Source organism: Crinia signifera, chromosome 2, assembly GCF_055691185.1.
Source record: "Crinia signifera chromosome 2, ASM5569118v1, whole genome shotgun sequence".
NCBI lineage: Eukaryota > Metazoa > Chordata > Amphibia > Anura > Myobatrachidae > Crinia > Crinia signifera.
In genome coordinates this window covers 253,470,191-253,489,821 of record NC_139218.1, presented here as the reverse complement: position 1 = coordinate 253,489,821, position 19,631 = coordinate 253,470,191, and the positions used below count along the sequence as shown (strand labels likewise).

General features: G+C 42.0%; 1 protein-coding gene across 4 annotated transcripts in view; it reads left to right on the top strand.

Annotated features, from left to right (window-relative positions):
- Nucleotides 1–19,631, top strand: part of FRMPD4 (FERM and PDZ domain containing 4) — a 395,081-nt gene that overhangs the window by 365,775 nt on the left and 9,675 nt on the right. For all 4 annotated transcript variants that reach the window (XM_083174315.1, XM_083174316.1, XM_083174317.1 and 1 more), the window contains 6 exons: nt 6,951–7,082; nt 11,166–11,285; nt 11,643–11,779; nt 15,337–15,463; nt 18,078–18,167; nt 18,557–18,739. In XM_083174315.1, coding sequence (XP_083030441.1) covers nt 6,951–7,082; nt 11,166–11,285; nt 11,643–11,779; nt 15,337–15,463; nt 18,078–18,167; nt 18,557–18,739 — 789 coding nt within the window. The remainder of the gene's footprint in view (nt 1–6,950; nt 7,083–11,165; nt 11,286–11,642; nt 11,780–15,336; nt 15,464–18,077; nt 18,168–18,556; nt 18,740–19,631) is intronic.

Below are 19,631 nucleotides of genomic sequence, written 5' to 3'. Positions count from 1 at the left end.
GCATACATTTTTCGAAAGAAGGTGGTAAAACCAACCCCTAGATTTTGGGAGTGAAATACTCTAAGAAGATGAGCCCAGGACACCCGGTCAAATGCTTTATCCGCATCGCAACTTATTATTATGGATCGCCCCTCTAAATTGGATTCCGCTTGGATTATCGCTGCAATTGCTTGGCGGACATTATGGACTGATGACTTGCCCCGGATAAACCCGAGTTGAGCTGGGTGCAGCAACTTGGGGAGTACCCTTTGCAGTCGTTCTGCCATAATGGCCGTCAATATTTTAAAGTCCTGATTGAGTAAAGATATCGGTCGATAAGAAGATAATTGGGTAGGGTCTTTCCCAGTTTTAAGAATTACTATAATTCTTGCTTTATTAAATACTCTATTTGGGGCCTTGCCCTCCAATATAGAATTAAACAAAGTCTGCAAATACGGGGTCAAGTGTGGTGTCAACATTTTATAATACTCCGCACTCAGCCTGTCTGGGCCGGGGGCTTTGCCTCTAGGTAATTTACCAATACATTCCTTAATTTCTATTTCTGATATAGTTCTTGATAGTTCCAGATTTTCAGCGTCTGACAACTTAGGCGCATTGGCTTTTTTTATGAATCTCATCCCTAGGGCCGGGTTGTCATCTGGCGCTTCGTATAGCTGTGAATAATATTTTAGAAAGGCGCTAGCAATTTCATTTGTTGAGTTCATTTGTTGTACCCCAACTTTTAGTTTGGAAATGTGTGTTTTTGGTTGTTTGCTCCTTATCAAGGAGGCTAACAACCTTCCTGCTTTATTCCCTCCTCTAAAATATCGATTTTTTTGACAGTCTATACTAAATTGCGCCTTCTCTGTACATACTGCGTCATATAATGCTTTTGTATCTAAGTATTCTTTACGGGATTCAGCTGTATTTGAAATCAACATAGAGGAATAGGTTTTTGACACCTCTCTACTTAGATCTTCCAACCTTCTACCTATCTGTTTGCGTTTAGATGCCACGTATGCAATAATATGCCCTCTTATCACCGGCTTTGATGTAGCCCAGAATAGATTTATGTCCTCTATGTGTACCTTATTATCCTCTATATAATTTAGAAACTGACGTTCCATATATTCCTTAAAATCCAATGATTCCATCAAATATGTGGGGAATCTCCAATTTCTTGCATAAGGTCTAGGAGTTGATAGCGCAAGAGTAAACCATATGGGGGCATGGTCCGTAACCACAATATTTTCGATTTTAGATTGTTTCACTCTACTCAGGAGGGTGTTTGAAATTAGCCAGAAGTCAATCCTAGATGAAGATCCATGTGGGTGGGAGTAGAATGTAAATCCCCTATCGGCAGGGTGCTGAAATCTCCATGGATCCGTTAAATGTAGGGAATCCATTATTAAAGATAATGCCGGTGGGGGAGTTTTTCTTCTAGCATTGCCAGATTTATCTAAACTTTGGTTAATGGTAGTATTAAAATCTCCCCCCATTATTATGGATCCTTCCGCCCATTCCTGTAGTTGTGTATATATGTTGGTAAAAAAGACCATATTAGGGCCAGACGGGGCATATACTGTGGCTATTGTGTATAATTCTCCTTCAAGTTCTATTTTTACAAATAGAAATCTCCCTTCTGGGTCTCTTAAATTATCTTTTATTTTATAATGTATTGACTTATTAACCATGATTAAGACCCCTCTCCGCTTAGCGGTATACGATGCTGGTATTATATCTACAAACCAGGTGTCTTTAAAAGCATTCAAGTCTCCCTCCCTCCAGTGAGTCTCTTGTAATATTACTATATCAGGTTTATATCTTCTCAACTGGTGAAGTATTTTCTTCTTTTTTAGGGGGGTGTTAAGGCCCTCTACATTCCATGACAGGAACTTAATACTTTCTCGTATCCCTACTGTATTATCTCCCATTGTCATCCTTTTCTATATATATCGGGGGGTTCGAAATCTCTAGCACCATAAATACCCTTAAGCCATTTCCAATTTTTGACCTCCCAGCTAACTTCTCCCCATCTTCTATCCTTGCCCTATGATACCTCAGATGTTTTCTCTTTAATAAGTACATGCTATAATAGCATTGCCTAGTGCTCCTAACTTTCCCTAATTCCCAACAAATCAGTTCCCTTCCCCAAAAAATTAGAAATAACAAAGTTCTGTTAACATTTATCCTACTATTTGACCTTATATGTGTGTTAGGGGTCCTTTTCCTCTCCCAAACCGTCCCCCTAGTATCTTCCGTGTCTCCACATTCAAACCTTAACATCTTACCAACTCTTGTGTTTACATATCCCCATTGCATATTCTTTATTATTCTATGTATATTAATAATTAACTTCCTGAAATTTAAATCTAAGGGACTCAAAACTTTCTCATACTTTCCTATTAAATCCTTATAAAGTGAATTATGTGATAATTTAAAATTATGTGTTAATTTAGATAAACTTATATCACCCCCTATTATGGCATAGTGCATTATTCTAAGATCCAAACCTTGGAAATTCCCTCTTTTTATAAAGTACAGTGTTTGGAATAAGTGCAGAAAAAAAAAGAACCTATTATCTCTATCCATCAATAAATCATAAAAATACATTTTATATAAATTTTTTAGGGGCAGTGCTATACTTGCATGTCCATTAGATCATTTCCCTTATTTCTCATTTTTTCCCTTCGTGATGTTGCCACAAAGGTATTGGCCAGGGATGGGGTATCAAAGACATAGTGTTTTCCTTCATGGAAAATCTTCAGCTTTGCTGGGTACATCAGTGCAAAACGGATCCCGGCATTGTATAGTGTACTACAAATCGGTGTAAATTCCTTCCTCCTCATTGCCACTTGATGCGAGAAATCTTGAAAGAGTAGGAGTTTTTCCCCTTTAAACTCTAAAGTTCGATTCTTTCTGAATGCGTCCAGAAGTTTGACTTTGTCCGTATAGTTTAACAATTTAAAGATCACCGGTCACGGTCTACGTCGGTCTGTTTGTTGTTCTGGTCCGATACGGTGTGCTCTTTCAACTTGCATGGGGCCCTCTGTTGGTGCACATTGTAGTTCTTTGGGCAGCCATTCTGAAACAATCTCCATCAATTCTTTACTTTTCACAGTTTCTGGCAGACCGATTAGACGGATATTGTTTCTACGACTTCTATTTTCTATTTCTTCCAATTTTTCTTGTACTGCTGTTAACGATAATGCTTGAGCTGCTATAGTTGTCATTGCTTTATCCAGTTCTTCTTCCACGGCAACTATTCTTCTTTCAGCTTCCTCAAACCGCGAATTATATTCTCTCAGTTGAATTGACACGGTTTCAATGGCCTCTTTTAGCCCTGCCAATTTATTATCAAGTAAAGGGGCTAAAATGGCTGATATTTCCTGTGCCTTAATACTTGGGGATAAGCTTTGTCTAGAGGATTCATTTAAGTCTCTTGATAAGTTCTCCTCCATCAAGGATGCCGAGGGGCTGATGGCAAGTTGCCCTTTGCTTTTGCTATCTTTTGGCCATGTCACCGCATTCCCCTTCCCTCCTTTCTGTGTTCTCCCCATGTATTTGTCCATATTCAGTTTAAGGTTTTAAATCTAAAGTTTCAGTAGGAAGTATTAATTTTCCCTTATTGCTTGTAGTGCTTGTGGTGGTTTAGTGTTCTCCGGTGCTCTATTAACCCGCTGGCTCCCAGGCTCACAGTGACTGCCACTCACCGGCGTTTTAATGAGGAGTTCCCAAATAGAAAGTGAACCAATTACTTTCTCTCACAGCACACGGGTTCTAACACGTAATAAATGCCACTCACAAGTACTTTTCAATGAGTACTGACATTCACTACCAGCAAGTTCCCTGGCGCTCAGTGACTGCCACTCACTGGCACTTTTTTATTTTTTTATTTTAGGAGGGGAAGGGGAGAATTTTCCACAGAGGAGGGGACAGTCGTTTTCTCCTTGCAAGCTGCGAGCTCCCAGGTACACAGTGGCTGCCACCCACTGGTACTATTAGGAGGCACTCTCTGACTATAGACCAAGCAAAAGTTTCGATAAACAGTAGTAGCTATCAGTATTTAATATTCTCTCCAAAGATTTGTTTTCCACTTTGAGGTTCAATTAGCACTCCCGGGCACACAGTGACTGCCACTCACTGGCCCCTTTTTAGGAGAGAAAGCAAAAACTGAAATTGGACAGATTTTTTTTCCCAACAAATGGGGGGGGGGGGACAATCGTTTTCCCCTTACAGGCGACGCGCTCCCAGACACACCGCGGCTGCCACCCGCTGGTGCTTTTATGAGACAGTCTCTGACTTGTTACTCGGCAACTTCATCTGTGCCTTTCCCCAATGTAGAGATCAAACGGGTATTTCAGTAATCAGTGGCAACTATCAATATTTAGTATAATCTCCAAAGATTTTATTTTCCACTCTGAGATGTACTCAACACTTCCGGAACACAGTGACTGCCACTCACTGGCACTTTTTATTCAGTTATGCCACTCCAAGCCACAGATAAATAGCAGCAAGATGTTTATTGAATATACAATGATCCCCCAAAGTTCTCAAAAGCAGATTATCAGCTTTTATTCCAGTTAAGTGTCACATTCCTTAATTTTGTAGGAGAGTGATCTTGTGGAAGAATGAGGGGAGACTTTCACCCAGTACAGGGAGCCAGGCAGCTAAGTCGGGACAACTGGAGACCTTAAGATACCGTCCATGAAGCCACTTATAGTACTTTGCCCAAGAGCTAAAATATGCTATTAAGTCAGTGTATTACCAAGTCCAAAAACCCGTTTAGAGGGTCTAGCCAACACAGTTTTTTTTTTTTTAAATATCAGAGCTCTTTCCAGCTTACCCTTCCTGGGTTGAGTGGCGTCTGCACTTTTGCAAGTAGCTCCTCAGCACCGATGGATAACTGGTAGTGGCACCCGGCAATCCCACTGAATCCCCACGAGGATGCCAGCCGCCCTCTCACTGCGGCTCTCTCGTCAGCGTCTCCGTCTCTGTCCGTGACGTCAGCTCCGTCCGGAGCACAGCGCTGTCCCAGCGCTCTGTCAGCTCGTTTCTCTCCCCACACTGCTCTTCCGGCTTCTTCGACTCGCCGCCCCTCTCCCCACCAGGTATCTGGGCATAGGAGATGATCTTATGGGTGGGAGATAGTGCGCCCCGCCGATAGTACGGGCGGGTTTTGATTCCGGTGTATGCAGGCTCCGAGGTCCCCGTTTGCAAGGGGAGTAATTCCTGGTTTGAAGCTGGGTAGCAGCTTGTTGGCCAGGCCGGCTCAGGACTGGAGCAGGGAGCTTGCTGAGTTTGCGGCCGTTCGTCAGGTCTGCCCACCGGAAGTCCGTTCATCGCAGGATCATCGTAAGTGGGATGTTTTGTGGCATTTGCATAATACTGGCTTTCTTCTGGTGACTCGACCATGCAGCCCATTTTTCTTCAAATGCCTCCTTATTGTGCATCTTGAAACAACCACACCACTTTTTTTGTCCTCCTGTATTTCATTTGAAGTTATTTGTGGGGTTTTCTTTGTATCCCAAACAGTTTTCCTGGCAGTTGTGGCTGAAATTTATGTTGGTCTACCTGACCGTGATTTGGTTTCCACAGAATCCCTTATTTTCCACTTCTTAATTAGAGTTTGAACACTGCTGATTGGCATTCTCAATTGCTTGGATATCTTTTTATATCCCTTTCCTATTTTACACAGTTCAATTACCTTTTCCCACAGATCCTTTGACAATTTTTTTGCTTTCCCCATGACTCAGAATCCAGACACGTCAGTGCAGCATTGGATGAAAGATTCAAGGGTCTTTTAGGAGACCAGAAACTCACTGACCATTTATACATACACTCACTGATTACAAGCAAACAGATCACAGATAAGAACGGTTACCTTTAGTAGCCATTCAAGCCCGTTTGTGTCAACTTGTGTGCATGTTATCAGGTCAAAATCTCCAGGGTATGTAAACTTTTGATCAGGGTCATGTGGGTAGTTTCTGTGTTCATTATGATTTAAAAAGAGTAAAAACCGTTGTTTGACAATAAATGGCTTCACCCAACCACTAACCATGAGTGTAAGAAAAGTTTGTGAGTTATCATTCATATTCTCTGACAAATGGCCAGACAATTACAAATTCTGCTAGGATTTTTAAACTTATGAGCACAACTGTAGATAGATACAGTATGTGGATAGATAGATCATGTTATTATTAATATCCTTTATATGGTGCTTCAAAGGGTTTGCAATGCCTTACAAAGCACATAAGCTGAAACAGTGCAAACAGAACAAAAAAACATTCAGACTTGCACTACAAGTCTTTACAGAACATGAGCTATTTTATACAAACAATATTGCCAGTGCAGTGATAATACCCACAACGGTTCTATAATGTGATTAGCACTGCTGAGAAGATATTGAATCACATGGGGTAGGAGGGCCCTTACAATTTAGTTACACCACCCAGGGCTGTCTTAACAGCATTGTTAGCCCTGGGCATGGCAGTGCACAAGGAACCCTACACCCCTTTTACTGGAACCAAGTAAAAATAAATCATGGCATGCCCCTCCTAAAACATCATTCCACATACTAAGATAAGAAAATGGCTGTCAGCACACTGATTGGTGTCCAGCTATCCACCAATCAGCATGCTGGAAGTCATTCACTGTCTAGCTGCAGGCTGACAGAATGTTGGCTCGTGCTCTGATTGTGTGACCACCACCCACCTCTGCTCCAAGGCCTGTAGAATTGTGTGGCCCTGAGCAGTTGCCCAGTGTGCCTATACATCAAGATGGCCCTTATAACACCCGCTTTACAAATCCTTCATTTGCCCCTGATAATAGTAGTAATAGTGATGACAAATAAACTTAAATGTTTTATTTTCCTCAAACAAAAAAGAAATTTGTGTAGTTTAATAGTAGGTAAACCGGTGTGTATTCTGTATGATGTATCTTGAATTAAAAGTTTTGTTCTATTCTTACAGGATGTTATATTAACACTCCAAGAAAAGCTTTCAATAAAGTGCATTGAACACTTTTCCTTGATGCTGGAGCAAAGGACGGAAGGAGCTGGAACCAAACTTCTTTTGTTACATGAGCAGGAGACCCTAACTCAGGTTTATTTATCGGATTTGTCCATTATTGACAATATGAGAAAAATATTTAACAGAATCCTTTTTTAATACTGTATAGATATTTATGAGTTATTGTCTAAATTTGAATCATATCTACATGAATGTTGATGCACTTACTGCATTGCTGCATAAAGTTATAGATAAGAACTTCAATATTTGCTAAATCGAATCAGACTGTGTCATGAAGGGCCTGACACGGACAGGCCAAACATTTGGCACCTATTAGACACACGTCTATGAAGTGTGATAATAGAGATGCTTCAGGAACAGCATTCTTTACTAATGATCTCGATGGGCGAGATGTACTAAGCCTTGAAAAGTGATAAAATGGAGAGAGATAAACCAACCAATCAGCTACTACCTGTCATTTTCAAGCACATCCTGTGACATGGCAGTTAGGAGTTGATTGGCTGGTGGTTTATTACTCTCCATTTTATCACTTTTTAAGCTTAATACATCTTGCTCTTGAGCATTTCAGAGGCTTTTCCCCAGAATTGCAAAACATCCCACAGTGAAATTTAAGAGGGGTATTTTACAATTGTGGAAAAAAGTCCCTCAAAATAAATGTTTGTATTTCTGCAAATCTGTCTCTGCATTCCTCAGTATTCCTCAGTAATACCAGTAGTTATTGTTACTGTACAAATTGTTCCTGGAAGAGCAGTCCATGATTGCTTTTATTGTGGCTTTCAATATTGCACATCCCTATATAATTTTGCAATGGAAGGTCCGGAATCTGTTGGTAATGTAATGGATAAAAGTTCCAAAAAGTCTCTTAGGAACCCACAAACTAGACATGTTCATAAGATTGGTTCCTTGGTCTGAATGATTACATGTACAATATTATGCAGTGTATCTCTTGGGTAGATTTATTATAGCGGCGCCTATCGCGCCGCTATAACAGTTCCTGCTTCGCCTCATTAGCGAGGCGAAGCAGGAGGGGACACCGACAAGATCTACTAAGATCTTGCCGCCGAAGCGGGGGAGCGCTAACTCCCCCCTCCGGCGATGTCCCCTCAAGCTGACAGCACGTCAGTTAACACTGACGCGCTGTCTGCTTCTCCCCGGCCGGCTGGACTGCGCATGCGCGGGATCTCGCTACTCACGCGAGATCCCAGCGCAGCTCAGAGCCAGCAGCAGGGACAGCGCTGTCCCTGCTGTAGACATAGGGCATCGCCGCCTGCAGCTGTCGAAGTCGATAGCTGCAGGCGGCGGAACGGTCAGCGATGCTGACCGTTCATAAATTAGATATGCAGTATGCGCCCTGTACTAAAACTAGTACATGCGCTATGACGCCGTCCCCCCACCGCCGCCGTTACTGCACCGTGTGATAGATCAGGGGAAGCGCTATCCCCTGCCATAAGGCACGGGGATAGCGCATATACCCCTGATCGTCAGATCATAAAACTACCCCTAAATTTCTCTCCACATTATCCTGGGGCAATCCAATTCATACTTTATTATTACCAAGTATTATTACCAAGTATTGGGGCAGATGTATCATAGCAGCGCTTATCGCGCCGCTGTCTGGTAGATTTATTAAACGTCGATCAGGGGAATATGCGCTATCCCTGTGCGTTATAGCAGGGGATAGCGCTTCCCCTGATCTATCACACCCGCCGAGCGTTTACTCTAACGCCGGCGGTGTGGGGCAGGAGGCATAGCGCAGGGGCGATGTTTTGCACTGCGCCCCTGCCTCCTGCCAGATTTATGAACGGTCAGCATCGCTGACCGTTCCGCCGCCTGCAGCTGTCGACTTCGCCAGCTGCAGACGGCGATGCCTATACCTAACAACAGGGACAGCGCTGTCCCTGCTGGGGCTGAGCTGTGCTGGGATCTCGCGAGACTAGCGAGATCCCGCGCATGCGCAGTCAGCCGGCCGGGGGGGAAGGAGACGGCGCATCAGTATTAACTGATGCGCTGTCTCCAGGAGGGACATCGCCGGAGGGGGGAGTTAGCGCTCCCCCACTCCGGCGGCAAGATCTTAGTAGATCTTGTCGGTGTCCCCTCCTGCTTCGCCTCGCTAATGAGGCGAAGCAGGAACTGTTATAGCGGCGCGATAAATCTACCCCTATGATACTTCCTGCTTCGCCTCAATAGCAAAGCGAAGCAGGAAGGGACATCGACAAGATGTATTAACATCTTGTCTGCCGAAGCGGGGGAGCGTTAACTCCCCCCTTCGGTGATGTCCCTTTCTGGAGATAGCGCATCAGTTAATACTGATGCGCTATCTCCTGTCCCCCAGCCGGCCGCACTGGGCATGCGCGGGATCTCGCTGTTCACGCGAGATCCCCAGCGCAGCCCACAGCTGACAGCAGGGACAGCGCTGTCCCTGCTGTTTAGATAGGGCTTCGCCAGCCTGATGCTGGCGAAGCCAAAGCAGGCTTCGTGCGGAACGGTCAGCGATGCTGACCGTTCATACATTCGGCCTGCTATCATTTTGATAGCAGCGCCGATATGGACAGGGGAGCATAGCGCCCCTGTCCTTTACCGCATCTCACCTGCTTCATACATGGGGGAGAAGCGGTATCAGTGCACATAACGTGCGCTAATACCCCTTCTCCCCCATACCGACCGTTCATACATCTGCCCCATTGTTTCACACAGACTACCATCCTTTTTTTTAACGTATATTTTATTAGAATAGCCAAAGGCAATTACAACAAAAGGGCCTGTACATTATAGTAATGTTAAGAAAACAGCAAAACATATAGACAAGTAACTGGCCAACATTTTACAAAATATAATAAAGAGAAAAATAAAAAAAGCATATTATATCTTTATCAGAGACATATGTAGTATTCATGTAAAAAGAGTTTAGTAAATGATGGAGAAAGCATCTTTTCTCACTCATAATGTGCATCATAGTGGCATAAATAAAACAACTGGAAGTGACAAACTGCTTTGCTAGAGTGCACTGTACATATGTGTGTAACTGTGTCTGAATCTGTGTAAAAAGGGCTCTGATGTCCACACCTTTTTCTCATATAAAATGCAGACTGTAAAGAAAACGACAGTACGCTACTACTCTTGGAGCATCTCATAAGTGCTGGGAGTCTCATGTCTCATGCCGTATACTGTATAGAAACATAGAAACATAGAATTTTACGGCAGATAAGAACCACTTGGCCCATCTAGTCTGCCCCTTTTCTAAACATGTTACCTCAAACCATAGTTGATTCTTATTGCTTTGTAAGGATATCAATATGCCTATCCCAAGCATATTTAAATTGTACTACTGTATTTGCCTCTACCACCTCTGATGGTGGGCTATTTCACTTATCCACTACTCTTTCTGTGAAGTAATTCTTCCTCATATTTCCCCTGAATCTTCCTCCCTCTAGTTTCAGTGCATGTCTATGCGTTCTGCTGCTCCTCTTCCTGTACCTTATTAAGGCCCTTCTATCATGTCACCCCTTTTCCTTCTCTGCTTTAAACTATATATATTAAGATCTTTTAGTCCGAGTAAGCACTAGGCGTTTGGAGATACCTCTGTGTAATAAAATGGGTTATGGTATGAATGGTCGACAGTCACTAGGTCAGCCACTAATGATCAACAGACAGAAGGTCGACTTAAAGAAAGGTGACATGCATTAAGTCGACATGTCAAAAGATCAACACAATCAATATGTCGACATGGAATAAGGCTGACATGGGTTTTTCACTATTTATTTTGTATTCTTTATCGACATAAGTATACATGGACACTGTCTTAGTGTAGCACATCCCCTCACATGGCGCTCTTCCCCGGCACACTATTCTAATCTAATCTCTGCCCGCTGGGATGGTAATGTATGAACAAGTCATTTAAAAAAAAAAGAAAATCATGAAAAACTCATGTAGACCTAATGCATGTAGACCATTAGTGGTCAAACTAGACACTGTTGACCTAATGACCAGATATCAATAAAATGTCCAAAGTAAATATGAGTTCCTAATTACGATACCAGCCCCCATAATAGTCCTTCCTACAAGAGGATCTTCGGAATTTATCACAATTGATGAAATGTAACACTGTAAATCTTAATTAACAGAAAACAATCTAACTCAATTTGTTACTGTGTCTAGGTGACTCAAAGGCCCAGCTCGCACATGATGAGATGCCTGTTTAGAATCAGTTTTGTTCCAAAGGATCCAATTGACTTACTCCGCAGGGATCCAGTTGCCTTTGAATATTTATATGTGCAGGTAAGAGCAAATCTTCTCTACATCAACATATGATACAGAACTAATTTCATTTTGATTTGCAAATGGTAGCGTTAATTAAAAAATATATATTTTTTATTTTATTGCTTATTTCAAATAAATGTACAATGCTTTTTAGATTCATTTTTCATTTGTCAAACATTTTGGACTTTCATGTGATTAATGCATTTCATTGGACTTTTTGTATAAATATGAAATTATAATTTAATAAATGTATTAAATACAAATCAGAATTAAATGCAATATACTGCATCACTGTTAAAGCTCATTCATTTTAAAATCCTGTATGCTGGACTGTGGGAATGTGAGCCTGATGCCCCATCTGCTGGTTGATTACAGAGTTGCAATGATGTTGTTCAAGAGAGATTTGGACCAGAGCTGAAATATGATATTGCACTGAGACTAGCAGCGTTACAGATGTACATTGCAACAGTCACCACTAAGCAAACACAGAAAATCTCTCTGAAATACATTGAGTAAGTATATTTGAGAATACTATTACATTATGCTGCATACTACTTTACATTTTGTAACTGGCATTGTGGTTAATATTATGCCTCACAACACGGAATTCAAAAGATGAGTTCCTGACCACATATTTGATTCAGAGGTGAACACAATGTTTGTGGATTTCACCCCTTTTTTTTATAATTTTGTGCTACACATGTGCCAAGTTTGATTACTGACGGTGGCCGCAGTTAGGGTTAGGACGTATTGATTTACATTGAGCGTTTAGGTACTTCTTTACTTTCACGGCGCCAGCATGGCGCCGCGCGTCAGAGTCCCCTTGCGGGGCTCGCTTCGCTCGCCCACGCTGCGGGCTCGGTGGCTCGCTACGCTCGCCACGCTAATTAAAATCAACTCCATGCCAACATGGATAGTGGAGGTATGAACTATCCATGTTGGCATGGCGTTAACTTCATTTATTTTACTTAGTTTGTGGCGAGCGTAACCCGGAAGTACGCGCGGCGCCATGCTGGCGCCGTGAAAGTAAAGAAGTACCAGCGTTTATAGCATGAAATGAAGTGGGTGGACAAGTCAAGCACGAGAATGGCACAACTCTGTAGGGGGTGTCTAAGCCTGCAGTTGCTTCTGTGTAGCCAGTACCATAGAGTTCAACCAATGTGTGTCTAGAGCAGTAGCGGCTGCAGCGATGCACCCCCTCCATTGCCATGTTCCTGGTCCCCTCAGCTGCACCAATCCCGGTCCCTGTTATGCGGACGACACATGCACAGTAGCCTCTTTAGTACTGTGCATGCGCTGGCCCCAAGTCTCTGTGGGCTGCTTTTACAGCAGCCCCTGAAGGCATATTCTGGGTTCTGGATCCAGTGCATGCGCAGTATCATCCTCATGCTGCGCATGCGCGGGATCCTGTTTTATGGGCTGCCACTCAGCCCATGTAGAAGCGTCCCACAGGGAGGGAACTCCCAATGAGACTGTCTTGGGTGACTGGCAGGTCGGACTTCCAACAGGAAGTCACTGCCAGTCACAGTGAAGCCAGAACAGTCTCACAGACTGCATCTGGCTTCACTTAGTCAGAGAAAGTGGCGGATATTACCTGGGGGGGGGGGGGCTGCAGCACTGCAGGCCATAGGTAAAAACTTCCACTGGTCTAGAGGTGTGTCTTTAAACCCAAGTGATGGGTTAGACATGCTGCCAATGGGTATCAGATAAAAGTGATTGAAATCATTTTTTTAAACTGCACAAAATGGCCCTGTTTCTAAGTTGGCACCAAAGCAAAAGAAGTATCTGGAAAAAACCACATTGCAATGCAAGGGGTGCAAATACATTCATTATTTTTGCATGCAGGGTAATTACTGCCTGCTTTTGCATGATGCCCACAAATGTTAGATAGCTTTATTTTTACACAGCAGTTTAGATTACAGTTTATACACACCCTCTCCCATCTAAACCTCTCATCACATGCTACATCTGCCCCACCTGCAGTGCAACACTATTTTAAAGTGGTCATGGGGAGGATGTTGAACTCATTTCCCTTGCCACCAAACCCCCCCAAAACCAATTATATGGAGCTTGGGCCAGTGCCAGAGTTTACTAAGTTTACAGAGTTTACTGTAAACTATACATTTGTTCCCTGAGGCCTAATTATGGGAATCGTGGCCATGCCCCCAATACAGATTGATGTATTTAATGGGTGATATCGTGCCAGCCCAATGGCAAATTCAGAAAGGGGTGATCAGTGTGATTGCTCCCCAACCTCCCCCTACCCCCACCCCTCCGGCACAGGCAAGATAGACTGCCATGTGCATGCATGTGCTGGCTTGAAGAAGAAACTGCTGACAGGTTAGGGGGCAGGTGGATGATGGCTGAATTAATAACCCTATCTTGATGGTAGTGCCTGTACCCCTGTAGGCCAGTCTAACTCCTCTGTACATTGGGTATGATTTATGGAATTTCACTGGTTCCTTGGAGGAATAAGAACATGTGCTATTGATAAGTTAACATCTTGAGTTTTATTCTACAAACTAAATTTTGCCACTGGCAAAGCTTTGTCTTTATCAAACTATTGAAAACCAATTCCAAAGCCTTCAATGTGCTTCCTTTTCATGCTACTGATAGTCCAAACATTTGGCACCTACAGTATAAGACACATGTTTCCGAGGTGTGATAGAAGAGGAGCTTCAGGAAAGTATTCTTTACTGATGATCTCTATGTGGGAATTTCAGAGACTTTTCCCCAGAATTACAAAACAAACACAGGGAAATTTATAAGGGGTATTTTACAATTGTGAAAAAACTTTCCCACAAAATATATATTTGTATTTGTGCCTTACCTCCCATACTTAATTAAGGGATAGTGGTCTTACAAGAAAGGGGCGTGGTCACACAATTGTACCCCCCATTCAAATTACACCACACAGTAGCACAATCATATTCACATTACATTGTATGTAGTGCCCCTGATTCATATTACATCACATAGTATTGTCCCTTATTCATGTTTTTCACATTATATCACTCAGTAGTGCCCCCTGATCATGTTTCTCTACAGAGTAGTGCTCCTTATACATTTATGCCACATGGAAGTGTCGCTTGTTCACAATACCCACAGTATTAGTGCCCCATACACATAATGCCCACAGTTGTAGTACCACTTATACGCATAATGCCCACAGCAGTAGTGCCCCTTACACAAAATATCCACATTAATAGTGCCCCTTACATATAATTCCCACAGTAGTGCCCCTTATACACATAATGCCAACAACAGTAGTGCTCCTTATTCACATAATGCCCAAAATAGTTCTCCCTATACACATAGCTGCCTCTATTCCTCCAGCAGCTCACCGGCCTTGTCCCTCCTGCAATTCCATGCCCTGTGTCCCTTCAGCAGCTTCCTCACCCCTAAATTTGTATTCAGCATGCACAGAGCCTGCTCCTCTTAGTGGCTCTTCTCCACTTCAGTGGTGGAGGTGGCATGACATCACGCCGATTAATACATTTACTGACAGTTGGTCAATCACACCTACAACTCAAGATCTTCCTGTCTGTAATAATGTTATAGGAATTTTTTATTATTATTCTGGCTAAGGTATATTGGAAAATAATATACTTAGAACCTTGCCTGTGTACAGCAACCAGTGACAACCAGAGAAGTTACCTATACCATTTCTCCCTCCTCCTAATAGGGAGAGAACCCTGAAATGTCCTCTTTTGTCAATAATACACAGATCCTATTTTTTTTATTACTATCCCTAATGTGCCCACACTGTTTTCTCAATCAGGCATAAATTCTGCTTAAACCAACATGTGGATATTACAATAACTTTAGTCTCAATCTGTAATTTATGAATAGTGAAAGTTTAATGGAAAACACTTTCGTAACAGAGAAGGAAAACTGTCAATTGTTCATCCATTTATACTATTACCTGTGTGCCCAATAGTGGTCAACACTAGCTGTTCAGTAGATACCATTATGCTAACACCGGGTAATTTGTCAAATCTGCTGAATAGCCAATTAATGTACAGTAGGAATTAATAAAACAAATAAACAAATGTTGTTCTTCCTACAGAAAAGAATGGGGATTGGAGACTTTCCTTCCGTCTGCCGTATTACAAAGCATGAAAGAAAAGAATATAAAGAAAGCGCTGTCACACCTTGTCAAAGCTAATCAAAACCTGGTCCCTCCAGGCAAAAAGGTAAATTGATTACACCTAAGGAATTAAAATATAGCGAAACTGAGTATAATACATTCTCTATGTATGAAATTTACCCCCGGTAGAAGAGTAAGTAAATTAATCCTTTCTTCAAACAAAAAGGGCCAGATATACTTAGCTTAAACAAGTGATAAAGTGGAGAGTAATAACCAGGCAATAAGCTACTTCCTGTCATATTTTCAAACCCAGCCTGTATCATGACAGTTAGGAGCTGTATTGGTGGCTGTTTATCACTCTCTTTTTAAAGTTTGCTGCATGTAAACATAAATCTAAAATCTGCAATAATTACATATTTATAGGCAACCTTTGGCACTGCCACTGACATCTTAGCATATACTGTAGGCACATTAGGCAGCTGCCCATGGTCCCACAATTCTAGAGGCCTCTGAGTAGGGACAGGGGGTGGACACATGATCAGAAGGGTGAGACAGCATTCTCTACCTCTCCCCAAAACTGCAGTTAGACAGTGAATGGTGGATGACTGGAGAAAGCCCTTTTCTAATGTACTTTAGACAGATTGTGCCCATTGCTATAAACATAAATAGATATATTTGTCATTGTATACCAATAAATATTCACATTGATCTTTTTGATCTCTATACAATTTTTTTTATGGACAATGCAACTAAGTCATAACATGCATGTTTCCTGGCTGTGTTTGTGCAGTGTAACAGTTGCAATTTAGTTACACACATGAGTGTAATGAAAATGTGTTAGACATTCCAGGGCAGCAAGACCAGAAGGGCAGATGATCTGATGGGCTGGACTGGCTCTGCAGAGAGACTGGGCAGGCCAAGCAGATTAGTCTCCCAATACTGTGCTTAGAAGCTCTGCCTCCGAGCAGTCGTCTGCTCGGGTGCCTAGCTTAGAAAGACAAAGATGTCCTGTAAGACCTGGATCCTGTGGCTAGTGGCACGCCCCAATGAGCAATGACTATAAGGTGCCAAGTACATCCCTGCTTGCCAGTGATTGGGAGGTAGCTATTGAGATGCATGGAGGTGGTCCATCTTATGGGTGTGTTATGGAAGTGTTGCAGGTGTGTTGCTTAATAGTTTCTGTGTACTAAAAATGGAGCAATCAGTATCACACTGTCTGAAGCTGCTCAAAGTGGATGTCCCAGCCCCTGCACATTCACACAAAGGCTTAAACACCAGGAGTATGGCTGATTCTAATATTAGCATATAGTTAAAGTCGTGACTGTAACAAGAGATGCTAAAGCCACTGCAGCAGCAGCATGTGGGTGTGGATTATAGGTAGACACTGTCTAGATAGAAAGTCAATAGGTCGACCCCAAAAGGTCAACATGAAACTGATCAACAGGGTCAAAATGTCCACAGGGTCTAAAGGCCAACATGAAAAAGGTAGACACATTGAATGGTCGACATTCCAGTGACGTGCGGTGGTGGCTGTGAATGGAGAGGCACTGTCACAGCCATCACCGCACCCCCCCCCCCCCCGGGCCTGGCGGCAGGGGAAGGTTGCTGCCTGGCTGCAGCCGACACCTGCTGCCCCCCCTCCAGCAGCAGCCAGCAACCTTCCCCCGCCGCCATCTCCGTCCTCCCCACCAAACCCCCATTCCGCACCTGGCCGCCGCCTACACCAGCGCCGCAGCAGCCGTCCCCCGCCGCCACCTCTGTCCCCCGTCATAAAATTGTGTACTTACCAGGCAGGGGAGAGGGACACAGCACGCGGCAGGGAACCGGGACTCGGGAGCCAGGGCACAGGGAAGCAGGGGAGGGGGGAACAAAAGTGACACTGTCATGCTTAAATGACAGGGGCTGGTGTGATTGGACAGCAGCTGGATCTGCTGTCCAATCACAGCAGCCCTTGTCAATTAGGCACTTCTAGAAGTGCCGCTTTTGGCGTTATTTTTAATGGGCTTTTTTAGCCAACTGCTTAGCCCCGCCCCCCGCTTTATCCCATTGCCGTTCTTTATGGGAGGCACGCTTATCGGTGCCTCCCAAACTAGATTAAATAATTCAATCTAGTAAAATAATCTAAAGAAAATACTTATGACACAGAATATGTGTCATAGGTATATTCTTTGTATTATTTTGAAACAAAATGACAGGGGAAGCACTGCCTCCCCTGCCTCCCCTGACTGCACGTCCCTGCGACATTCCTTTTCCATTTTTTTATGTCAATGTTGACATATGTCTACATGGGCCCCTAATTAGTGTAACATGTACCCTCACTGCGCTCGCCATGTTGTAGGCCTGGTGCCTCATTTCGCTTGGCACACTTCCCAATTGTAGTCCATGTTAATATTATGAAAAGGTCCAAAAAAAAGTAAAAAATTGTGAAAGACTCATGTCGACCTTTTTCATGTCGAAACTTTTGATCATGTCGACCTATTGCATTTCAACCTTTTGGGGTGGACCTATTGACTATCTATCTAGACACTGTAGCTCTATCAATCAGAACCAATATATTCTCTTCTTGTTTATCATTTAAAGTTTTGAGATTTCTCTTTAGCCTCAAAATGTTTCTGATGGATTATGTGAAATACTATTAAGGTGGAAATTAAATATTGCCATAACGTTTACGTTAAGTTCAGTATTATAATGAAACTATATCCTGTCATTTGTCTTTACAGCTGTCTGCTCTACAAGCCAAAGTGCACTACCTAAAGTTTCTTAGTGACTTGCGCTTATATGGAGGACGTGTATTTAAAGCAAAATTGATTGTAAGTGCTATTTTATGCAGTAGTTTATATAAATGGTGTTCATATTTTCAGTCTGTCTATAATTTATGACTGCAATAAAGAGATTGCAGAAATAATCAATTTGAAATTAATTGTGAAAGCTAGTAAAAGCGTCATCAATATTTCCCGGGCAATTTCCCATGTCTCCCTGAACAAGTAGACGTGGAAATGATTGCATTTCACAGCTGATCAAATATACATGTTGCTTCATTGATTTAAATTTAAATGCATTTACCTATCCATATTCATTTAATCAACAAATGCATTTATAATGTTTACTACCGATGGTGCAATTTATTTTTAATCTTGACTTAGATTGGCCAGCAGAGAGCTAGGAGAACTGTAACCCTTTTATTTCCTTCTGCTTACAGCAGGGAGAAAAACATTCAGATGTTACCTTGTTAGCTGGCCCACGTTATGGTATCAGCCATGTAATCAACACAAAAACCAACCTAGTAGCGCTGCTTGCAGATTTCAGTCACGTCAATCTGATTGAAATGTTTACAGAAGATGCGGTCACAGTTCGAGTGGAACTTCATGTTCTTGATGTGAAAGTAAGTTTTCAGGTTCTAATTTTGAAGTACATACATTTTGTTCACTAATTGAATTGTACCCCAAAAAAGTATTTTTTTGTAAATTTTCTTTTGTGCAAACCATGACATCAGGTTATTTATGTATAATCTTGTGTCATTTTAAATAGATTTAAATCTGATATGCAAAAACAAATGAAAAAACAGGGAATAGGGAAATTAAGCGTATGGGAAATGCGGGCTATTAACACAATCTTAATTGTAGACTTGAATTCACCATGGTTGGAATGTAGCCGTAGACTTTGATCACACTGGATCCTCCTGGTTACTGTGGGAAACCTTACATATCTATGGAGACAATTCATTAGAATATGTCTTTAATTCAATATAGTCCCAACACACATTCAACTTTGCAACAGAAAGATTCCATTGGTAGCATTATACAAGTCATTCTCCTAATACAGACTCATACAGGGAATGTCAATATAATTGTAATACACTTTATTTAATTTCTTTATATTCATCACAGATATTCTGAATATAAAAACATTTAAAAATATTTTGGTAGTTTATTATTGTTAATAGCATTTTAACTTTGAAAAACATGTTGTTTTAACACCAAAGGGTACTTCTTATATGCATAATACAGTATCTAGAATTCTTTATCACTGGATACATATGTTAACATAGTTTCTCTAGTGTGCCGTTTATACTCTTCAGGTTGGTTTTGTGTTTGCTATGAGTTAGCCTGCACCCCTACCAACACTATCAAATATGAACATATCTAGCATTTATATAATATAGCTTAAATTAACAATTATGAGAATAATAATAATAATAATAATAAAATGAATATGCTATCAAATAAAATACAAAAATTGGGAGAAGGAACTGCTTAATCCCTACTAAGAAAACA